Genomic DNA, 19,794 nt, shown 5'->3' with positions numbered 1-19,794 from the left:
ATTTATTATATGTAATCACCCAAAAGTTACTGTGTTAATGTATTTGAGATAGATGTGAAAACTATCCGACACGGAACAAGTAATTAGCCCCTCATTACTCAGTGCCCAAACCAGACATCCATCGCACTGGTCCACTCTATTCCACAAACCAAACCCTCCATTCCGCTAACCAAACCCAATCAAACTATCCGACACGGCAAGGGACCAGTCACATGCGGGATCAGCTGAGATTCCGGATGAGGTTAATCCCCAAACCAAGCAGGCCGTTAGTGTTATCATTCAAATGAAATACACTGCAATTATGAATTAACATTCCAAGTTCAAAAATAGACTCACAGCCTGACTCGCATAAAATGATCTCGCTTATGGAAAACCTAATGCTTTCGCAATTGTTTCATGTGAAAATAGAACAAGGACACAAATGGAGATGGCATCTCATGCAGAGCACATCTCACATTCCGTTTAGCGTTCCGTGTGAAAAAGGAAAATACTATGTTTAGAACAAGGACGCAAACGAAGGACCAGCACCGCAGTAGTACCACCAGGCCATGAACACCACCACTAACAGGCAAAGGGTATTAATTTACTCAGAGCCAGCACATCCGTTACAAATTTTTTGCTAGCCTCTTGTGTTTCTGTTCCAGTCTAAAATAACCCAAAAGCAATTTAGTCTTCGAGACTAAAGAGGAAACGCCAAAGGGCTATCAATAAATAAGTCTAGATTTACACAATCCTGTGCCATATTTGAAAATTTTAAACTAGTAACTCTCAAAACTGCTCGAACAAGCAAGAATGCAAACTGTAGCTGTTCAACTACTTGCCAGATATAATCTCAGAAGTGCAAGGCTCGAGGAAGCCACAACATGCACATCAAACCCGAAACAGAAAGCAAAGTCCAATCTACATTCACACATAATAACGTGTTGTGTCTTGCTCAATTACAACATTAATAACACAATGAACAAGGGATCAAGACCGTCCATTTATCAGCATGGCAGTTTCTATCTGTTACTGAGGCTAGAAGGAACTTTTCTTCAATCTAAAGGCCAGATTACAGGTACTCCAAAATTGGACTAAAAGAATATAGCACTAAATATCAGACTAGTTAGCTTGACACCATCATTTGATCGCACGCCTGCAGTGCCTGGTTTGCATAGTATCTTACATCCACATCAGGATCCTCGCTGAGCTCAACAAGGCAAGGCCTCACGGTCTTCTCCACAACCTGCAGTGTAAGCATTGATGATATTCCCCAATAACAGGCACTTCAAGTGTTGCACCTTAAATTAGGATCATATAAAAGCCATAGGAACTCACAGATTGATCGAGGATTGGTATAAGCGACTGCAATACTTTTGCAACATTGAACTTGATGTTAGGGACCCTGAAAATTTAGACCATGTTACTGAGACGTTGAAAAGATGTCATCTCTCTCGAATGCTCTGGTCAATCACCTGTCCTTTGAGGAATTAATGACGACTGGAAGCAGCTTTTGACAAGTGATTTCTGCACCCATTACAGGGGCCAACAATGAGATAGCTTGCAGAATTGTCATGCGATACAGGTAGTGTGAGTTGTTTATCTTTTCCAGCACCTGAAATATCAAGCAAATGAGGTTTTATGACAGACAGAAATTCCATGCAACACAACAAAGTGAATGCGAATGTAGCACGTGTTCCCTGAAGTTAGCTATTCATCCTGGATGCCAAGATAATATGCAGCAGCATGGAATCTGGAGGGTGGGCAATTCTTTTAGAGAATATGAATTTACTAATTGGCACCATTATCATTCACAAGGTAACAAACAAATCAGAGAAAACCTAAGCCATGGAATTACTGGATGCTTAAAGACCAAGGTCTATCAAAGGTTAAACTATAACCTGAGGCACAGAAATGCATGTCAGGTGTTCAGATCAGTAGATAAATAACCTGAGGAATTATATGGTGCATCGCCCACTCAGGACCAAACTCCTCTGCAAGCCGCTTCAAGTTGTTAGCAGCAGCATCTCTGATTGAGAAGACCTGAAATTCAAATTCAAATTGTTGTTAGTTAAGCACACCGATCCAACCATCAGTCAATACATTACAATGCCCTATATGCATTCAGGGATATAAGTAGAGATGCTCGAGAGTATATGCACTCAGGGATATAAGTAGAGATGCTCGAGAGAAATCCCCATGGAATTACAGTTACGATATTAACTGTAATAATACAAACCTTATCTTCCAACCATTGCTTGCAGAGTGCACCCAACTTGTCATCAAAAAACCCAACACCTAACTGACTTGCCAACAATGGGATGTACTCAATTATTGCAAGCCGGACTCTCCAGTGCCTATCCTCTGCAAGTTCTACAATGGCTGGTAGCAGTGATTGAGACAGCAAATCAATTCCAATAACCTGAAAGATCAAAACAAATTCACCAATCATCAGAAAAGTTGAAAAGAGAACACAAGGAACCCAACATACTTGTAGCTGGTAAAAGAACAGCTAATTTAAAGATATACTTGTAGCTGGTAAAAGAACAGCTAATTTAAAGATAAACAAAAAGGAAAACGACCGATTAACTCCAGTATAAAAAAATGGCACTGACCTGATTAACTTGATCAAGTTTGCTGATTATGTTGAGTCGAACATCAGGAAACTCATCCTTCAACAAAGAAAGAAAAATAGGAAGAAGCTGTTCAATGGTAGCATCCTGCCAAAAATCAGAAATTAAGATAGATCAGCTTGCATGGACTACCAACAGTTTGCAGCAAATTCTAGAAACATTGGTTTGCATCACAGATACCACCTTCCCCAATACAGGAGCCATCCCCATAATGACTGAAGCCAAAGCTGAACGAACATGCTGGGACGAATCTGATGACAATTCCTGTAAATGCAGTTGGATGAGTTAGTTCGCTAAGGAAAAAAGTGTAACAAAATGATGTTCAACAACTTCTTTCCACAACCTTAACACATGGAAGAATATGTTGGATTGCAAGCTGCGGACTTAATATGCGACAGAACTTAGTAACTTTTCCAGCAGCTGCTATCCGCACTTCAGCCTCATTGTCACGAAGGAGACGGACATATGCAGGCACTAAATCAGCTCTATTACCAAAAAAGAGAAAGTACTTGAAAAGTTATGGGTTAACATAGTACAGAAGAATTTAGTACATATGTTTTACTCTCCTACTATGTATGTTAAATTTAGGTATCTTGTAAGGAAAACACATAATACCTCGTAGGCTCAGGGCCAACAGCCTCACATAGCTCATACAATTGATTGGCAACCATATAACGAACACGCCAGGATTTATCCTATCAATTGAAACAATGCAACTATAAGCATGTAACATATATCAGTGGTGATGCATTGAACTGCAACAGGTTGTAATCTTAAGACGCAACTCTGATAAATTATGCAATTACAAATGTGTCTTCCAATAGCATATCCAGGCTATGTAAACAAATTAGTTGCAATCTCATATGGACGCAAAATGGGAGTAACGTACCTGGGAAAAATTGACAATAACTGGGAGAATATGTGCTACACAATCTTGTGGTTCCAACAATTTACCAAGAGCAGCACAGCCTTCAACAGCCAACAAACGCACTGAATCTTGATCTGAAAAACAAAGATCATCAAGTTTTAGACATAGTTCGAACGATGTTCAAAATGCGTATAACAATGTGCATACACTAACTCATTGATCCAAGCCTGGTTCTAAAATATTGGTAGACTTTAGGTCTAGTGTAGTGTGCCTTTCAGAGTAAATTCTGACTTCAAGCATTAAAACATATCTTGAACTTTTACTCCTATATAGGTTTAAAAAGGAAGGCACATGTTTCAGGTCCCAACGACAGTCAAAGCATAAACAACACTATGAAAAGAAACAAGTACAAACGCATACAATTATCTCGCTGTGAAATGAATGAAGCACCACAGAACAATTCATTACAACATGTATTAAAAAAATACCATCTTGGGTTAGATCATCAAATATAGACATTATTTCTGTCTTCAGATGACTCTGTTCAACTGTGGCAGCAAACTTTCCAAGAGTTGATGCAGCAGCTCTTCTGACCATAGGCATGTCATCCTGACATAGCTGACCATATATAGTCCTCAATTCTGCTTTCAGTTGGTCCGGTGCACTTGGATAGGCTATGTGGAAAAGACCACAGGATGATACCCGAGCTGTAAACCACTCACCTGCTGCTAGCCTCTGAACAAAGTAAAACATGGAAGAATTAAGTTCCTGGACATAGAGGTAACAATACAACAAGATATGTAAAGCACAAAATTAACATTCATATCACAGGTTATTTCTACAAGCACACTGAAGATTACCCAAAAATGAATTGATAAAATCATATTTGAACGAAAATGTGCATAAATAAGAGATCAAATAGAAAAATAGAACAAAATCATGTGGCATCACAAGGTGTGATAACATGTGCTAAGCACTGATGCCTCGTAATCGACATTTTGCATATATAATTCAACCTCCGAATTACACACCTGCGAAACTAAAATATCAGAACTGTCAGTTGCCAGTGCACACGGTTTGGAAACACAGATGCTAAACTCAGCAGTTCAGGAATTTTTTAAGCCCATCAAAACAAGAAATACTTAAATTGCTAAAGCATGGGAAGTGGGAAACAAAAGAGACATACTTTAGTAGTAAACGAGCCATGCAAGACAAACATGGAAAATTATATAAATGCTTGAGGAAATATAATGTGGACTGTTTCAGCTAACAACATCCGCAAATATTAAATTGATTAATAATGGCAGCATATTTACTTAGAACAACAAAAGAAGTACTTTCTGCTACTTATGAATCTCTTACCTTTACTGCTGGAATGAACCAGTCGACAATGTCACTTTCCTTCATCTGTGCACCAATACGGCACAGAGATTCAACTGCCTTATCGCGGACACAAGTTTCCTCCACCGTACACAATGTCTCCAATGGTGGAAGCAAAACATGAGCATGTTCTACACCCCCAACATAAGGAATGAACACACCCAATTCCTCGGCCATTGCAAGAAGCACCTCATCTTCATCGTCATTGTTTTCACTAAGAAATGGAATCAGTTCCTTTCTGGTTCTTTCTTCCCCAAGCGCCCGAGCAATTGTGGAAAGTCTTCTGATTGAGTTTAGACGCAATTGGATATCCTCATTCTTAAGCTCGTCAATCAATACAGCAATGGGATACAGAGGCTCATCAATCATAGCCATCAGGTTTATCGAGGATTTCTGAATTTGTAAATGAGGAAACATAAGGAACTTAGCAATTCTAAAATTTCTAACAAATAAAAAGGAAAATTTATCATAACTTTGGAAGCATCAACTTTGCAATTCTAAAATTTCTAACAAACAAAAAGAAGCAAATTAGAAAGGCATGTTTGGATAAAAAAAATCAACAATAAGATCTTTGATAACATAATCAAATATTAGATGAACCAAACTATTGCAAAATTTACAATTCAATAAATCCCTAGGATTGACTTGGATTAAGTATAAGAAAGCTACGGTGATAGACATGGTCCCGAGAACCTATCCAAACAACAAGATACCTACCAAAATAACCAATAGGGCAACGCCTCCCAGGCTCCCACAAACCCGCCCAGCAACCAAATCCACCTCCACACACGCCACCTAGCTCTCCCAACCAACAAGAATCCAAACCAGGACGAACAATAAACTCGCACAATCTCTCCTGAACCAGCGCAATCGAACCAAAAGAACCCAGATCTGGAAGGGAAACCACCCGAAACAGCAAGAAGGCCGCACAATGCCCCGACTCGCGGCGCCAGCAGTTGGATCGAGGACCGACCGCGGCGATCGTGAAGCGTGGAACCGAGAAGCAGATCTAGCGGTGGAAGCAGGGAGAGACGAGCGGTGGATCTTACCTGAACTCCGAGGGGCTCGGATCGGGCGGCGGCGGATATGGCGGCCGGAGAAGGGGCAGGCCCTAGGAGCTCCCGAGGCGTCGCCGCTGCGAGAGAGAGAGAGAGAGAGAGAGAGAGAGAGAGACGGGGTGAGGGGAATGCGATGGGAAGGTCGAGACGGTCAGACGGACGGGAGGCATGGACGCCTGGACAGGAACAAGCGCCGCGGTAGGGTGGGGCCGGGCGCGGAGCGCCTCCGTCGGACGGAGGAATGTCTGCCTGTTTGGTGGATCGAAGTATTGGGTTGAATTGGAATTCCGCTTTGTGGTATATGGGCTCCCGATGGAATGCACACCTGAGACTTTGAATTTTACATTTTTACAGAATTTCTAAATATCACTCCCCGGTGATTTTTACAACAGATTTCACTCGTAATCGATTTAGGCTGCTTGGGGATATGGAGTGAATCTTGCGGGGTACAGATATGGGCCCTTTTCTATTACTCAGGTCTTGTTTAGTTGTAAAATTCAAATTTCTAAAATTGTCACCTTGAAAGAGAATTTTATATGTATGAGTATTAAATCTAGGCAAAATAAAAATCAAATTGCATAGTTTGCTGATAAATTGCGAGACGAATCTAATGAGCCTAATAAGGCTATAATTAGACACTAAATCGATACAACAACTGCTTCAGTACACACGTGCTAATGACGAATTAATTAGCGTTAATAAATTCGTCTCGTAGTTTACAGACGAGCTCTATAATTAATTTTGTGATTATTCTATATTTAATATTTTAAATGTGCAAAGATTTTATTTCAAAAACTTTACACACGCAACTAAACAAGGCGTCAGTAGAGTGCACATGGGTACGCACGCATGTGTATAAAAGAGATCACCAGATAAAAAAAATTAATCATCAAATTAAGACCCTAAAATACCAAAGGCATGCCAGCAAACTGACAGCAAGCAAGTCATAGATTTGCAGTTTAACTTATTCATCTTTACTGTATAAATTTTAATTATTTCTACCTTCTGTTAACCATAAATTTTATTATACTATAAAGATAGAAAATAATTAAAAACTTTTATTATCCAAATTGAGTCTGTCATACCTTTCACACCGGATTCGTGTGTCAGAGTCGAAGAAGGTGAGAGGGGGGAGACCCATAAAAAAAATGACTTTTTCACCGCTCCCGAACATACCCGCCCGCGTACCCTTCCCGCGCTTTCCCGTCTTGCGCGCTTCGGCCGCGCCACCGTGAAGGCTACCGCCTCGTGGTACTACGCCTCCGCCGAGCCACTGTACCCTGCCGGGCGCCTCCGCCGCGCCGGCGCGAAGGCATTTTTCACCGCGCAGAGCAAGGTGGAGCAGCGGTGGGATCAGGGGCGAAGCTAGAGAGCTGAATCGAGGGGTACCTTGTCCATGGTTCTACTACTAGCTCTCTGATTTATGAAGTAAAAATTTGATGATTAGCACTGAGTTTTCGTTTCGGCGTGGGTGCCCGGGCACCCCCGGAGACAACGTAGCTCCACCCCTGGGTGGGATGGAGACCCCATCGTCGACGTGCAACGAGGGCTCCGAGCTCGACGCGCGCTCGCTGTCCGACTACGGCAATTTTGACGACCTGGACCGCCCACCGCGGGTTCGTCGCCGTACCCGTGGTGGCCGGTGTGCGCGCTTCCGGCGCGGGTGCCGAAGCCGCCGCTGCTCAAGTGGCTCAGAACTACGCGGCGTGCCGACGGCGTCGTGCGTGAGGGAAAGGCCGGCGGCAGCGGTAGGTCCCCCGTCCCACGCCGGAAGACCTCTCTGTCTCTAGCTTTCGACCGCTAGCATCCCGCCCCTCTCCTCCTCTGCGGCTTCTCGCCACCCTCTGCTTTCCCCCTCGCCCTTTCTCCAACCTCCCCTCCCCGTTCTGCTCCCCATCCATGGCCTCGGCTGGCGGACGAGCGATGCCCGCGCCCGTCCCTCACCGACGCCATCAAGTCCCTCGTCGCCCAGATCCTCGGTTGCGTTCCCCTATCATCCCGTCCCTTACTCGCCGCGCTCCCTCCCGCTCCCCTGCATAGCTCATCCCGTGGCGCCACCAATTCGCCCCTCTCCACGAGCAACTCTGAATTCTTTGCCTCCAATTCGGCAACCATGACCTTCAATTCGGCGGTGTCGGCATCCTAATCTCCTCCTTATCCTCCAGGATTTCCTTCCATAGGTCAGTGATCCTCCAATTTTTTATATTGTTTCGTTTTACTTGCATTGGAATGCATCATACGGATCTAGAGTTGTTCGCTATAGCTGCCTTCTTGATTGCTAATAACTGCACTGAAACCTCACATCAGCACAATCCCTCCAATCCGCGAGCATCTCATCCTTGTTTGCTCCGGCAGGGTGGCCCTCTGTCCACTGCAGTCCCAACCGTCCTGCACCAGAGGTATTGTCTCCTATCGTCCACTTTTGCATACTGCTGCGTTTTTTTCATTCTGAATGTTTAATCGTGCTGTTCAAAATTGATGCATTGTTACAGTAAGACAACAAAGAACCTTGGTTAAATGAAAGTAAGGTAAATTATTGTATGATAATAAAATTCATAGTTCCTTTCTATTCCAGTCAATCATATTTAAGGGATCAGTATCTGCAATGTTCAATGTACCAGATCCAAAATTCAGATTATGGATATCTAGAAGTTATCATTGTTATGTTTTTTCAGAATTTGTTTAGAAGCTATGCATTTGTATCAAATAAGCTATATGATTTATTTTACCAGTGAAAGTTTCTGAGATATTTTTGAAGCTATACGTTCAGATCTCATTATTTTATTGGAGTTAATCCCATCCTGAGTTCAACTAAACCATGTTAAATAGTTCATTTTTTGGAAGAAACCTAATGGATGTCTGAAGTATCAGCAATTTTTAGTACTCCTAATCATCTAAAGATGAGCACATCATCAGGTTAGGTGGTGCGGTAACTTCTCAGGTACGGTGCGTCTGTGGCCACCTTGAACTGTCAATGAAAGTGTACTTGTATTGTTAGATCAGTCCATTTTTTTACTCATTTGATGTTTCAGATGCTTTAAAAAACACAAAGTTTCTTTTTCGTACAGAAGTTTGTCTACACAATGTACTCTTGAATTTTCTTTTGGCTGTTGCAGTTAATAGGTTTCGGCTCCTATTTTAGTTTCCAATGTTCTCAGAGATTACCTTCAGAATTCGAGTAGTATGAAAATGTGAGGCACCCTATGGTGTTCAGTTTCAAGGATTAAGAAACTTGGCTTTTTCGCAGTACCCAATTATCTACCTTTTCTGACCTTCCATGCTTATGGTAACATATTTTTCTCCATGATAGATATGGATGGCTTAGTCATGCTATTATTTGATTGTTTACTGGTGAATTCTGTCCATTAGGTTCTTCATTAAAAGTGCAGCAGGATAATCTATTTCTTCGGGGCCAGTGGCAGCTATGGCTTGATTAAAAACATAGGTACTTAATGTTGCCTAAGTTTACAATTTTGTATTTGTAACCAAATATTATCAGGCTTCATCGAAAGTTCTGTAAAAAGTAAAGGAATTGTGGAGCTCGATTGCTTGGGACACAATTCTAAATTAAACCAATCAGATCCTGCACAACTTTTTTTACCATATAAAAACATAGCACGTGCGCGTCGCACGTGCAATATTACTAGTATGAAAAAAGATTATTGCACAATAGGATGGTGGATACTCACAGATTGAAGGTATTGAATAATTGATTAGTTCCATTTCGTAAGTTCTATAAGCAATACTAATATTAAAAATATATCATGCGAACTATCAGACCTCCTTGCTCATCTCACAAACAAAAAAAAAATATGCACATGAAAATATCCCCTTCCTTGGCCAGACATCGACATCCATCCACCAAAACTCAACAAAATAGAGGGACAACCACAATAGGAAGCTGAGGACCACTGCAAGTCTCCAGAGTTATCTATGAGCTAGCTTAGGCTAGACCCTAGCCACCATAGCTGCGCAGTGCCATTGTAGAGTTCAAAGCTATAGATTGCCAATCGTATGTAGTTAAAGGTCATGATCTAATGCATCTTTTAAATGAGAAATGTTCTTCGTGTCGCCCGATCTATTAGCGACTCGTTTCCTCCTTTTATACTTTATGCTATCATGACTATTTGCATTCCTATTCAATATCTGGATTACACTACTCAATGTGCTTTATGTAATCATGGTGATTAGATGCAGCATATCGATCTTTCATGATAAGTAGACATAATCATGAGCTCTTTATGTTTGTGCCTTTGAAACATCTCAAACAGAACGGTAGGATCTTCTGTTATCTAGTAGGGTCAGTACTCGGAAGCTAGGTAAGTTTAAAGGTTGCTTTGGATGAGATGCATACTATGCTTGCTTGTTGGTTAGAACTGCAACAAGAAGGTGAGATAGGCTCTTTGTACCTTTAGTTGTGCTTTCTCGTATGTACTCCCTTCATTATACCAATACTATAATCTATACTGTAAAAGTTGAAACAATTAAAACCATTTTTCACAAAGATTAGGCCCGTAGTACCCCTCACAGTGGTTCCACTTGTTAGGCCAAAGGTTTGACGAAAGAGAGTGTAGACCCACGAAATTGATAGAAAGAAAATATTTCCACCAAATTCTAATTCGTTTTACACCAAGCATTCATCTACCCACCTCTTGTATCCGCATATTACATTCATTTGGCACACAATTTACTTTTTTTTGCACATGCATGCGCCCATAATTTGCATCATTATTTATTTTGGAAGGATAAGAATTGACATGATTATTTTATGGAAGGACTCATAATTCGTGTCATTATTTTAATTGGAAGGATAATAATTGACTTCAATTTTTTATGGAAGGAAAAATAATGACAAGTATTATTTTTGGAAGGAAAATAAATGACATCATGTATTCACCCATAATTCGTGTCATTATTTGTTTTGGAAGGATAATAATTGGTATCGTTGTTTTATGAAAGGGAAATAAAGACGTGTAATATTTTTTGAAGGAAAACAAATGACATCGTTGCTTGATAGAAGGAAAATTAACTACGTACATCTCCACTAGCTAGTCCCATGAAGAGTGCAATCCTATCATTAAAAAAAAAATCCCGCAAAAGAGTGCAATAGTAGGAATTGGATAGCAACAGCTACCTAATTTAATGGTTACATTTGATTTGCATGCTAAAATTAACTTGTGTCTATGATGTTAGGAAGTCTAGTTAGTTGCATGTAGTAAAAAAATAGGGCGTGGAAATAATTTCACATGACCACTAATCTATATGAAAAAAAATAAAATTTTATTCATGGGATGGAGGGAGTATGTGGATGTGATCAACCTGAGCTCATCTTAATATCAGGTTTCTCTCTTATATGCAATCAATGCTTCATATTACGATTGATTTGTTAAAATAGATAAAACCTTAAATAGTTTGTTGGAGATCCATGGATTGATAAATGTTGGATGAATACTCCGTGGGAAAAGCTCCAATAATCCATGAGCTTGTGGTACAAAATTTGTTATCCTCAAATGCCATTGACAGGTTTCCATGCGGATAGTTTGCCCAGAAGGCACCCCAAGCATAGTTGAAATGCAGTATAAATACCCCCAGAAAGACCTAATATTTTTTTTCGGCCAGAGGGGGGGAAGGGGGCGTATGGATGGAAGCAGGGCGGTTTGCAGCTGCCCGCCCCGCGTCCGCACAAGCCGCGAGTCCTATCGCGGCCAAATGCGGCAGCCCACATGCATCCATGAGAGCAAGTATTATAACACCACCTCAGCTGGCTGAATACATGGACACGTCATAAATTTCCTTGCTGGCAGAGAGAGAAAAGGAGAGAGAAGAGGGAATGGGCGTTTTGCACACCGCCGGGCTGAAACACGGGACACGAGAAAAAGAAGCCTGCTGCCGGCGAGAAAGCTGGCATTTTATTCAATCTTGGGATCTTTTGTGTCACCTCATCTCGTTTCTGGCATCCATGTTTCATGTTTACAGAGATATACTTCACAGTAGATCGTGGATACATGGTAGCATTAAATATTTGATGCTCTCATGCAACCATTCTAATAGCCAGTTTATAATACTTGTGATGACTTTATATGACATGGCGTACCCATTTAGCCGGCAACGGGCTGAATTATAAGCCATGCTCTGACAATGACGGAGGGGTGCGCCCCAATGCTGCATTTGTTGATGTCGATGGTGACGAGGCTGGTGAGTGCCGTGGCCACGAGCGTGGCGACCGCACTGCTACAGTGTACTACAGCGGAGAGCGCGTCAATAGCGTTGTCTCCCATGAGCCCGACACGCGTGTTATCACCGTCCAGGTGAGGAGCAGGAGCGCCGAGGTCGCCGCCACATCCCCGACCGTCGCGTGCCGCAGCAGCATCGCCGCGTTGCCGGACTCCACCACCTCCCTCCGTCTGACGGTGCCGGACCTGGCTAGCCTAAGCAGCGTCGGCACGAACGATGAGGACTGAACTGCCGCAGCGTCGGCACGAACGATGAGGACTGAACTGCCGCCGCCTGAAAGCATGTAGGCCCCTAATTCGAATTTTGATAATTAATGACAATATTTATGGATTAACAATTCTCTTGAGATGAAAATGAGTATAGGTTGGTCCATGGGTGAATGAGGATACATTGATGCCATAAATGTTTTGGAGATGATGTTCATGGCATGGGCTCAAGGCAAAGGTATAAAGATAGGGCTTTTTTCTATTTTGCCGGTCATGAGGTTTTTAGAGGATGAAAATGACCGGATTAACATAATAGATAGCCGTACTATCAAGAGGGGTCGTTTTTCCCTTGCTTGACTGTTCTTTAGTACCATTTTGCTCAAACACTTGCATTGTATGCATGATGGCTAACACCATTTGAAAAATAGTAATGACAAGTTTTAAAAAGTGAGCTGACTACTAGGGGCGGACGGTCCGACCCAAGGGAGCAGACGGTTCACCCCTCCTTGAAAAGATTTATTTAGAGACACCTGTGTCTCTGGTGGTGATGAAAGTATAGGGCGGACGGTCTGGCCTTGTGGGGCAGACGGTCCAGCCCAGTGGGGCGGACGGTCCGCCCCCTAACCTTGAGATTGGACAGAACTAATGTTGGTTCTATGTGGGATGCGCGGTTGAACGGCAGACGGTCTGACCCTAAGGTGCGGACAGTCCGCCGGTCACTTTCAAATCTGTCTAGAGACGTTTTGTCTCTGAGTGCTTGGGATCTTTGAATGGCGAATGATCTGCCCCTATGGCGCAGACAGTCCGTGGGAGCTATAACGGTGGATTCTAACACATATTTATTGCACTCTGACTCACGATATTTTAAATGGCGGACGATCCGATTTCTCTGAGGTGGATAGTCGTGAAAGCTCTATTTTCACGGGTTTTGATTGTAATGGCTAGATTTCAAGAGGGAGCCTATATATATCACTTGCCCGGCCGTGAGAGGCCTCTCTTGACCACTTTGAAAGCTTCCTTGACACATTTGAGCTGGTTTGCCCCTCTCTCTCTCTCACTCTTTGCTTAGAGGTTGCTTTCTTGTGAGTGTGAGAGCATCCTTGTCGCTGCGGGAAATGGGCGACTAATAAACTACTTGATTGCTCATTTGTTGTGCGCTTGATCGGATATGGTCTAGCACACAAAGACTCGAGGATTTAGACTGGTTCAGGCCGAATGTGCCCTACGTCCAGTATGTGGGGTGGTGTTCTTACTCTATTGCTCTCGAGCCCGGGTGCTCAAAGTTCAGAGGGGAGCTTACAAGCTGAATCTAGCAGTGTCGAACCACTAGGAGTCCAACCCTTTCCTACATGAGGGGCTTTCCCTTTTATAGTCCAAGGTGGGGCCCCCATTTACATATATCTAATGCTGTGTCTTGGCTCTGTCTGGGAGTCCTTCGTCCTTGTCAGTCGTCGGGGCCCACTCGGTCTGTCGGTTGTGGGGAGGCTTGAGTCTGGTTGGTTTTCTTGGGCAACGGGTTGCCCAAGCGCTGTCCCATCCCGGACCAGTCGGGACGGCCTGGTCACTCGGATGGCTGCTCGAGGGTCATCTCCAGTCTTATCTTCCTGGGCCTACACTCTTTATCTGCAGGGCTACCTCAAGCCTTCCCTGCGTAGCCCCTATCCATAGGACAGCGCGCCCGGTGAGGGGTGCCTTACCGAGGCTAGGTGAGGGACGTCTGGTAATGCTCGCTGGCGTAATGGAGTGGTGCGCAGGGGCGACCATCATTACGCCGCGGGAGGGGACGTCCGTTAACGCCCTCTCTTGTAGTGTCGTGGGGCCCGTGCGGGCGGCGCTGTCCCTCTGTCAGAGAGCCCTGTAGCCTGCGGCTACGCCGCAAGATAAGGAGAGCGGGCGTCGTGGAGCCTGTACTGGGGCATGTCTTGACCGGCACGCCTGTCAGGGAGAGCAGCATTCTTGTTGCGCACGTCCCGGGTTGTCCGGCACGGTTCTGACCCGGGGCGCTAGGTCGGGGAGCTGCCACGTGTCCCGGGGGGTCGGGCTCCCAGCCGTGTTGACTTAGGAATGAAGGCAACCGCCCAGGCGGGCTGGCAGGCTGCGTCGTGCCCCGCCCAGGGAACTTGTTGTGCTTCCCTTCACACGAGTCAGGCCCGTCAGGGGTCCCTGGTTTACACCCCCGTCAGAGGCCCCCGAGTGGCTCCGTGATTTTTGTAATCGCGGAGCCGCTGGACTCGGTCTTGATGACCCTGGCCGGGGCGTCCCGTCCGCCTTCCTGTGTTCCCAGCTTTCGGTGTGCACCAGTGCTGGCGTGACGGAGTCACGCCGGTCGTGATGGCCAGCTGGAGCATTGGTACCGTGGAATCTCGAGGCCGGTCGTCGCGTCCCATCGCCGCGCCGCGGACGCCTCGGCTTCCCCCTGCTTGGGGTTGCTGTAACACCCGGTTTATAAAAGAACATAAACCGAGCAATCATATACGTGCCAGGATCAAGTCACACGTATATACAACAGAATGAACAGTATATCACAGCACATATCACGTAAAAAGATATAATAAAGCGAATACAAATGTTATTTATTACATTAATGACAAAAATGTCTGATACAGCGGAAGCGAAATACAAATACGGTAAAAGCTCTCCGAAGCGGAGCAGGGCGCCACAGGGACGTCGACTGGGAGACGAACGCCTAGAAGTCCTCGTAGTCCTGGTAGCGCTGAGCGAACTCCCTCGCGTCGGCAGGAACTGAGCAGCAGTAGAGTATCCAAGAGGAAAAAGTAGAGAAGAGGCAAGAGTGAGTACACAACTTGTACTCAACAAGTATAACACAAACTATGAGGCTTTAAGGTTGGCTGACTGACTGCATAAGCTTTTAAGTCTTGGCAAAATTTTATTAAAACTAATTACTACAAGTTGATGAATTACCATAACCCAGTTACATAGTAATTATTCAGAATTAAACATGTTACTACTGAGATCCAAACCAAAAACCACCAAGGTAACCCCGAGAGGCACCTCCCTCGTCGGAAGGAGATAACCCCACTAATCAAAAGGAGGATCTGGGCTGCTCATAACCGTGAGCACGGCTAGTATACCAGTTTTACACTCTGCAGAGGTTGCACATCTTTACCCACAAGTCGTGAGCTACGCTAGTTGTTCATCACACTTCCTTAGGTGAGATGACTAGCAAACTCACTACGAGGCCGTTACAAAGGACACGTTGGTAAGGTGTAACCGCTAAGGAATCAGGCTCCGCAATGATGGTAACCACCTCGAGGGGTACGCAGACCCAGCCTCATAGCCTGGCCACCATTGAAGCTCACCACCCCCCATGCCCCGTCGGTAAGTTACTCCCGAACCAAAATGGCCTAATTAGTAAGCCAAGACCGTCCCATTCCAGTCTTGTGGTAGCGCTGTTGTCCCAGGTTGTCGCTCTATGAACCGGTCCTTATGGAGAGTGGCCAACCAGGCAGTAAGCACCGTGCTGGCCCCCCTAAACCATGTTTCTATCAAAACCAATTTTAATGAGAAGTGAGCCACTCAAGCCACACAGAGGGCCACTCTCAGAATTAAGTTGCATATACCATTAATCAAATTAATTAAAAAGGACCATTATGTGTTATAGCGCGGCACCTAGCACAACTAACCAAAATGCAACCCAAAGGATATATAAAGGATATAAAGTGGCTAGGAAAATCCTTATAGGCATACAGTATTAAAATACAGTATGAAATTGTAATTAAAGTGATAGGTAGTGTTCATGTTATACTTGCCTTCCTCAAAAGTTCTCCTGCTGCTCAAACTGCTCTGAAGATGGCTCTTGGCTCTGGTACTGATGCTCCTCCGGTAGCTCAACGTCTACTCACGTTCGCAACGCCAAAACAAGTCCACAACATATACATACATGCAAACAATAGCAAAAACTAAGAAACAATACAACAATCCATGAAAACAGCAAACAAAACTAGGCTAGAACTATTCTACGCCTCACAACGATCGCGTGGACATAAAGAACGCCTAAAACGGAGCTAAAACGCATATTCTAGGCTAAAAACAAGTTCTAGGGGCTTATCTGCGAGAAAAACTAGGTTCCAGGGGGTTTTCTGCAAAAACCGAGGGCCCAAAGGTAAATAAAGGATAGACACGGGGTTTAGACTGCAAAAACTCACGTCCAGGGACGGCGGACATGATATTACAGAAGCTCAGGGTTTAAAACATAAAAGCAGGGGCGGATTTGGAATTTCTTTTCAACTGACAAGGACTGCGGGTTCATTCAGGGAAAACCTGGGGTCTCTTTAGAAAAAAGGCCGGCCGAAACGGTATCTTTGGATCCAGGCTGTTGGATCGCGATCACGCGGCCCAGGACGAGGCGGTACCCCAATCTAATCTCGGTCTTGCGTCTCGGATCGGGCGGCCCAGGGAGGTTGGGCGCGGTGCGGCGGCGCTGACCGCCGGAGCTGAAGCTCCCGCGGCGGCGCGTCGCCGGAGTAACGCGCAAACGCGTTCTCGGCCATGGCTCGGGCTCGGGTTTGGTCCTGGAGAACGGGCGCGGCATGGGTAATCTACCTAAGCGCTCAGGACGGTGGATGGGGATTCGGCCGGGGTTCGCCACGGCGAGGGGCGGCGCTGCTAACTCCGGTGAGCCATACCACGCGCAACAGAGGGAGGAAAAAGAGGGGAAACAGGCCCGGCGTGTGCGTTACTCCCACGTGAAGCTGTGGCCGGCCGTAGGCTACGACGAGCGGCGGAGCAGAGGCGGAATCGGGATGGCGCAGAGGTGGTTGACGTTCCTCTTCCGCAGCGATTCCCGTGCGCACAGGGTCGAGGCCGGAAGCTGCGGGCTCGGCGAACCTCGTGGCCTCCGGGCGGAGCTTCTCCTGCAGCTCGTGGTGGTGGAGGGGCTTTGAGCTTCGGGAACGCGGTGGCGCTGACCTCTGCTCCGATCAATGGCACGACGGGGCGCTAGGGTTGGGAGCTGTGGATGCGGGGGAAAGACGGAGGCAAGGCGCAGGGTTGCGGAGTGTTTTAAAGAAGGCCGGGCTGAGATCTCGGCGTGCGGCTAAGGAAGGTGAACTCCGGTGATCGCGGCGGAGATTCCCGGCCGGACTGGCGCGAGGTTGGGGAAGGAAAGGTGGTGACAGCGGGGCCCGACGTGTCAGCGAGAAGGGCGGTAACGGCGAGCGCGCTGCGTGCGGGAAGGGTGCGGCTGACGCGCGGGGCCCAGGTGCCAGCGAGGGAAGCGGGCGCGCGCGGGACGCGGCGCTGGCGATGTGGAAGGGAGTACTGGGCCGGACGGTTTGAACGGGCCGTGCGGGAGCTGGCTGGGCGCGCGGGGAGACGGGCCATGCGGGAAAAGGTAGGAGTGAACTGGGCCCGCGGGGTTGGACCGGGGCGCTGGGATGGACCGAGGCTGGGCCTAGGTCGCGGGTTGGGCTGCTGTTGGGTTTGGGGTTTGCTGGGTTTTTCTTCTTTTCTATTCTTTTCCTTTTCAAACTAACTCAAACTAAAACCACATGAATTCAAATTTGAATTTAAATTCGCTCTAGCACTCAAACACATAAAACAATGCTCCAGCATGATGCAACAAATATTTTAACCCTATGATAAATTTTAATTACTTGAGGATCAAAATTAGAGTAAATGCAAGTCTAAACACAATAAACCTTAGAAATTTAATTAAAGCCAATTAAATTTATTATTAATTATTGAAATTTAACTTAGGCTGTTACAAATCCTACCCCCTTACAGGAATCTCGTCCTGAGATTCTGGGCTGGCTAGCAAAGAGATTAGGATATGTCTTCATCAGCTCCTCTTCCTTCTTCTGGCAAGTCTTCCGGAAAGACGTCTGGGAATTCAGTCACCACGCGAATACCATCCGTGGGTCTAGCCTCCATCTGATGAAGAAAACCAAAAGGTTCTGTAGCTCTGACTGTCACCTCTTGGCCATTAGATGCTAACAAGTGAACTGACCGCTGAGCACAATCAATTCTGACTCCCCACTTGGCAAGAGTATCCATTCCCAAAATCACATCAATACCCTTGGTGTCTATCACCATCAGATTTGCACTGAACTTTACCCTCCCTATGGAAACAATGACTCTGGGGCAGGAGATATGAGACCTCAATTATCCTCCAGGTGAAGATACTAACATGCACTTCTTTAATGTGTTAGTACGAATACCATGATGCTCGACAAAAGACTGTGCAATAAAGGAATGCGTAGCACCAGTATCGAACAGCACCGTAGTTGGATATGAGTTGACCATGGACGTACCAAAAACCACGTTCAGAGACTCGGCCGCTGACTCGGCCGTCACATGGTTCACCTTCCCCTGTCGTGGTGCTCTGGGTTGGGCTGGGCGCCCCTGCTGTCCTGCCTGCCGTGGAGTCGGTGAAAGGCGCTTCTGTGGACAACCTTTGGCATAATGACCTTTTTGTCCGCACTTGTAGCACTTGCGGTGGTGGTGAATGGCGCTACTTGGTTGACCTCCATGTGAACTTAGCATCACATCTTGCATCATTTCTGCTGCTTGCTCTTTGGACTCCTTGCGACCGCATGGCTGAATCACATTCATAGTGATAGTCAACCCATCAACATAATCATGGAGAGCTTGATTCTCAACCTGTGTATCTCTAGAGCACTTAGGATCCTTTCTCTTCTGGATGGTCTGTAGCTCTTTGACCGATGGAGAGTCAAGGAAAAGGGAATCCTCTGCTAGCTGCTCTTGATGAGACCTCTTCCTCTTTGTACCGGAGAACAACCTCTGGTTCCTCCTAGTTGTGGCTTCATCTTCAGTCGCACGAGCTTGACGACAAGGAACGCCATAGAATTGGCAACACGGGCAAGTTTTCTCACCATCACCCATTGCACTGTCTCCAAGGTCTTTTTGTTCTGCTGACATCTGAGCTGGGGCAAAGAGGAAACACGGATTGGTAAGGTCAAGGAAGAGAGAAAAACTCCAGAAAGGTGTGGCATAAATCCAAGAAAAAGGGAACTATAGCATAACTCTTCTGACTCGTCTGAGAGATTCTCAACTTCTCTTGTACTATCTGTAGGACGGGGTGTCACATCCCTACCCCCTTACAGAAACCGACGTCCTCGTCGGTGAATCTCTGGATATCACCTTCTCTTCGCGCTATCCTTCTTCTCAACAAGACAGAAACCCAAGGCATGATACGGTAGAGAGGATAGAGTGGATAGTTTTACCCCTAACGAGCTAACTCATTTTATTAATTAATTAACTTTAACTTAAGACTGATTTTCTTTAAACAAATTTTAACTGCTAAACTATGCAATCAACCAAAGATCCAAATCAAACATGTTGCACAAAGACAAGCATACAAATTTATACCTTAGCCGAGTTTAACACACAACTCGACTAACACAACGCGTCGCAGAACGTGCTATCGTATTATTATAAAGGGGTCACCTAGCTAA

The 19,794-nt window shown here is 45.3% G+C and overlaps 1 protein-coding gene and 1 long non-coding RNA gene across 4 annotated transcripts; one reads left to right on the top strand and one right to left on the bottom strand.

Moving 5' to 3' along the window:
• Positions 1-879: 879 nt before the first annotated feature.
• On the bottom strand, positions 880-6,064 carry LOC120669682 (serine/threonine-protein phosphatase 2A 65 kDa regulatory subunit A beta isoform-like). 2 transcript variants are annotated; one of them, XM_039949493.1, is made up of 13 exons: positions 5,910-6,064; positions 4,843-5,253; positions 3,969-4,215; positions 3,502-3,614; positions 3,228-3,307; positions 2,956-3,097; positions 2,796-2,876; positions 2,595-2,699; positions 2,219-2,401; positions 1,930-2,022; positions 1,455-1,594; positions 1,318-1,384; positions 880-1,225 (listed from the first exon to the last, which is right to left on the bottom strand). In XM_039949493.1, exons 2-13 carry the CDS (start codon positions 5,233-5,235, stop codon positions 1,106-1,108), a joined length of 1,764 nt encoding a protein of 587 aa, XP_039805427.1. In that variant the 5' UTR covers positions 5,236-5,253; positions 5,910-6,064; the 3' UTR covers positions 880-1,105. The 2 variants fall into 2 exon arrangements, with proteins under 2 accessions (XP_039805427.1, XP_039805428.1); XM_039949494.1 differs by having other exon boundaries at positions 880-1,213; positions 5,910-5,992.
• Positions 6,065-7,502: 1,438 nt separating this feature from the next.
• LOC120669684 lies at positions 7,503-9,509 on the top strand. Of its 2 annotated transcripts, XR_005672753.1 has the most exons (3): positions 7,503-8,098; positions 8,226-9,204; positions 9,288-9,509. It is a non-coding gene; the product is annotated as an uncharacterized LOC120669684 (long non-coding RNA). The 2 variants fall into 2 exon arrangements; XR_005672752.1 differs by having other exon boundaries at positions 7,516-8,098; positions 8,226-9,509.
• The last annotated feature ends 10,285 nt before the right edge of the window (positions 9,510-19,794 follow it).

The sequence above is a fragment of the Panicum virgatum genome, chromosome 4N, assembly GCF_016808335.1.
Source record: "Panicum virgatum strain AP13 chromosome 4N, P.virgatum_v5, whole genome shotgun sequence".
Taxonomy (NCBI): Eukaryota; Viridiplantae; Streptophyta; class Magnoliopsida; order Poales; family Poaceae; genus Panicum; species Panicum virgatum.
This window is presented reverse-complemented; position numbering and strand designations above follow the sequence as displayed.

Excerpts from the sequence above, each read along its gene's own strand:
- LOC120669682 (XM_039949493.1), bottom strand. The coding sequence starts at position 5,235 with ATGGCTATGATTGATGAGCCTCTGTATCCCATTGCTGTATTGATTGAC. Across the intron at positions 4,216-4,842 it reads GGTTCATTCCAGCAGTAAAG|AGGCTAGCAGCAGGTGAGTG; the intron begins GTAAGAGATTCA and ends TACTTTGTTCAG. Across the intron at positions 1,226-1,317 it reads TACCAATCCTCGATCAATCT|GTTGTGGAGAAGACCGTGAG; the intron begins GTGAGTTCCTAT and ends CTTACACTGCAG.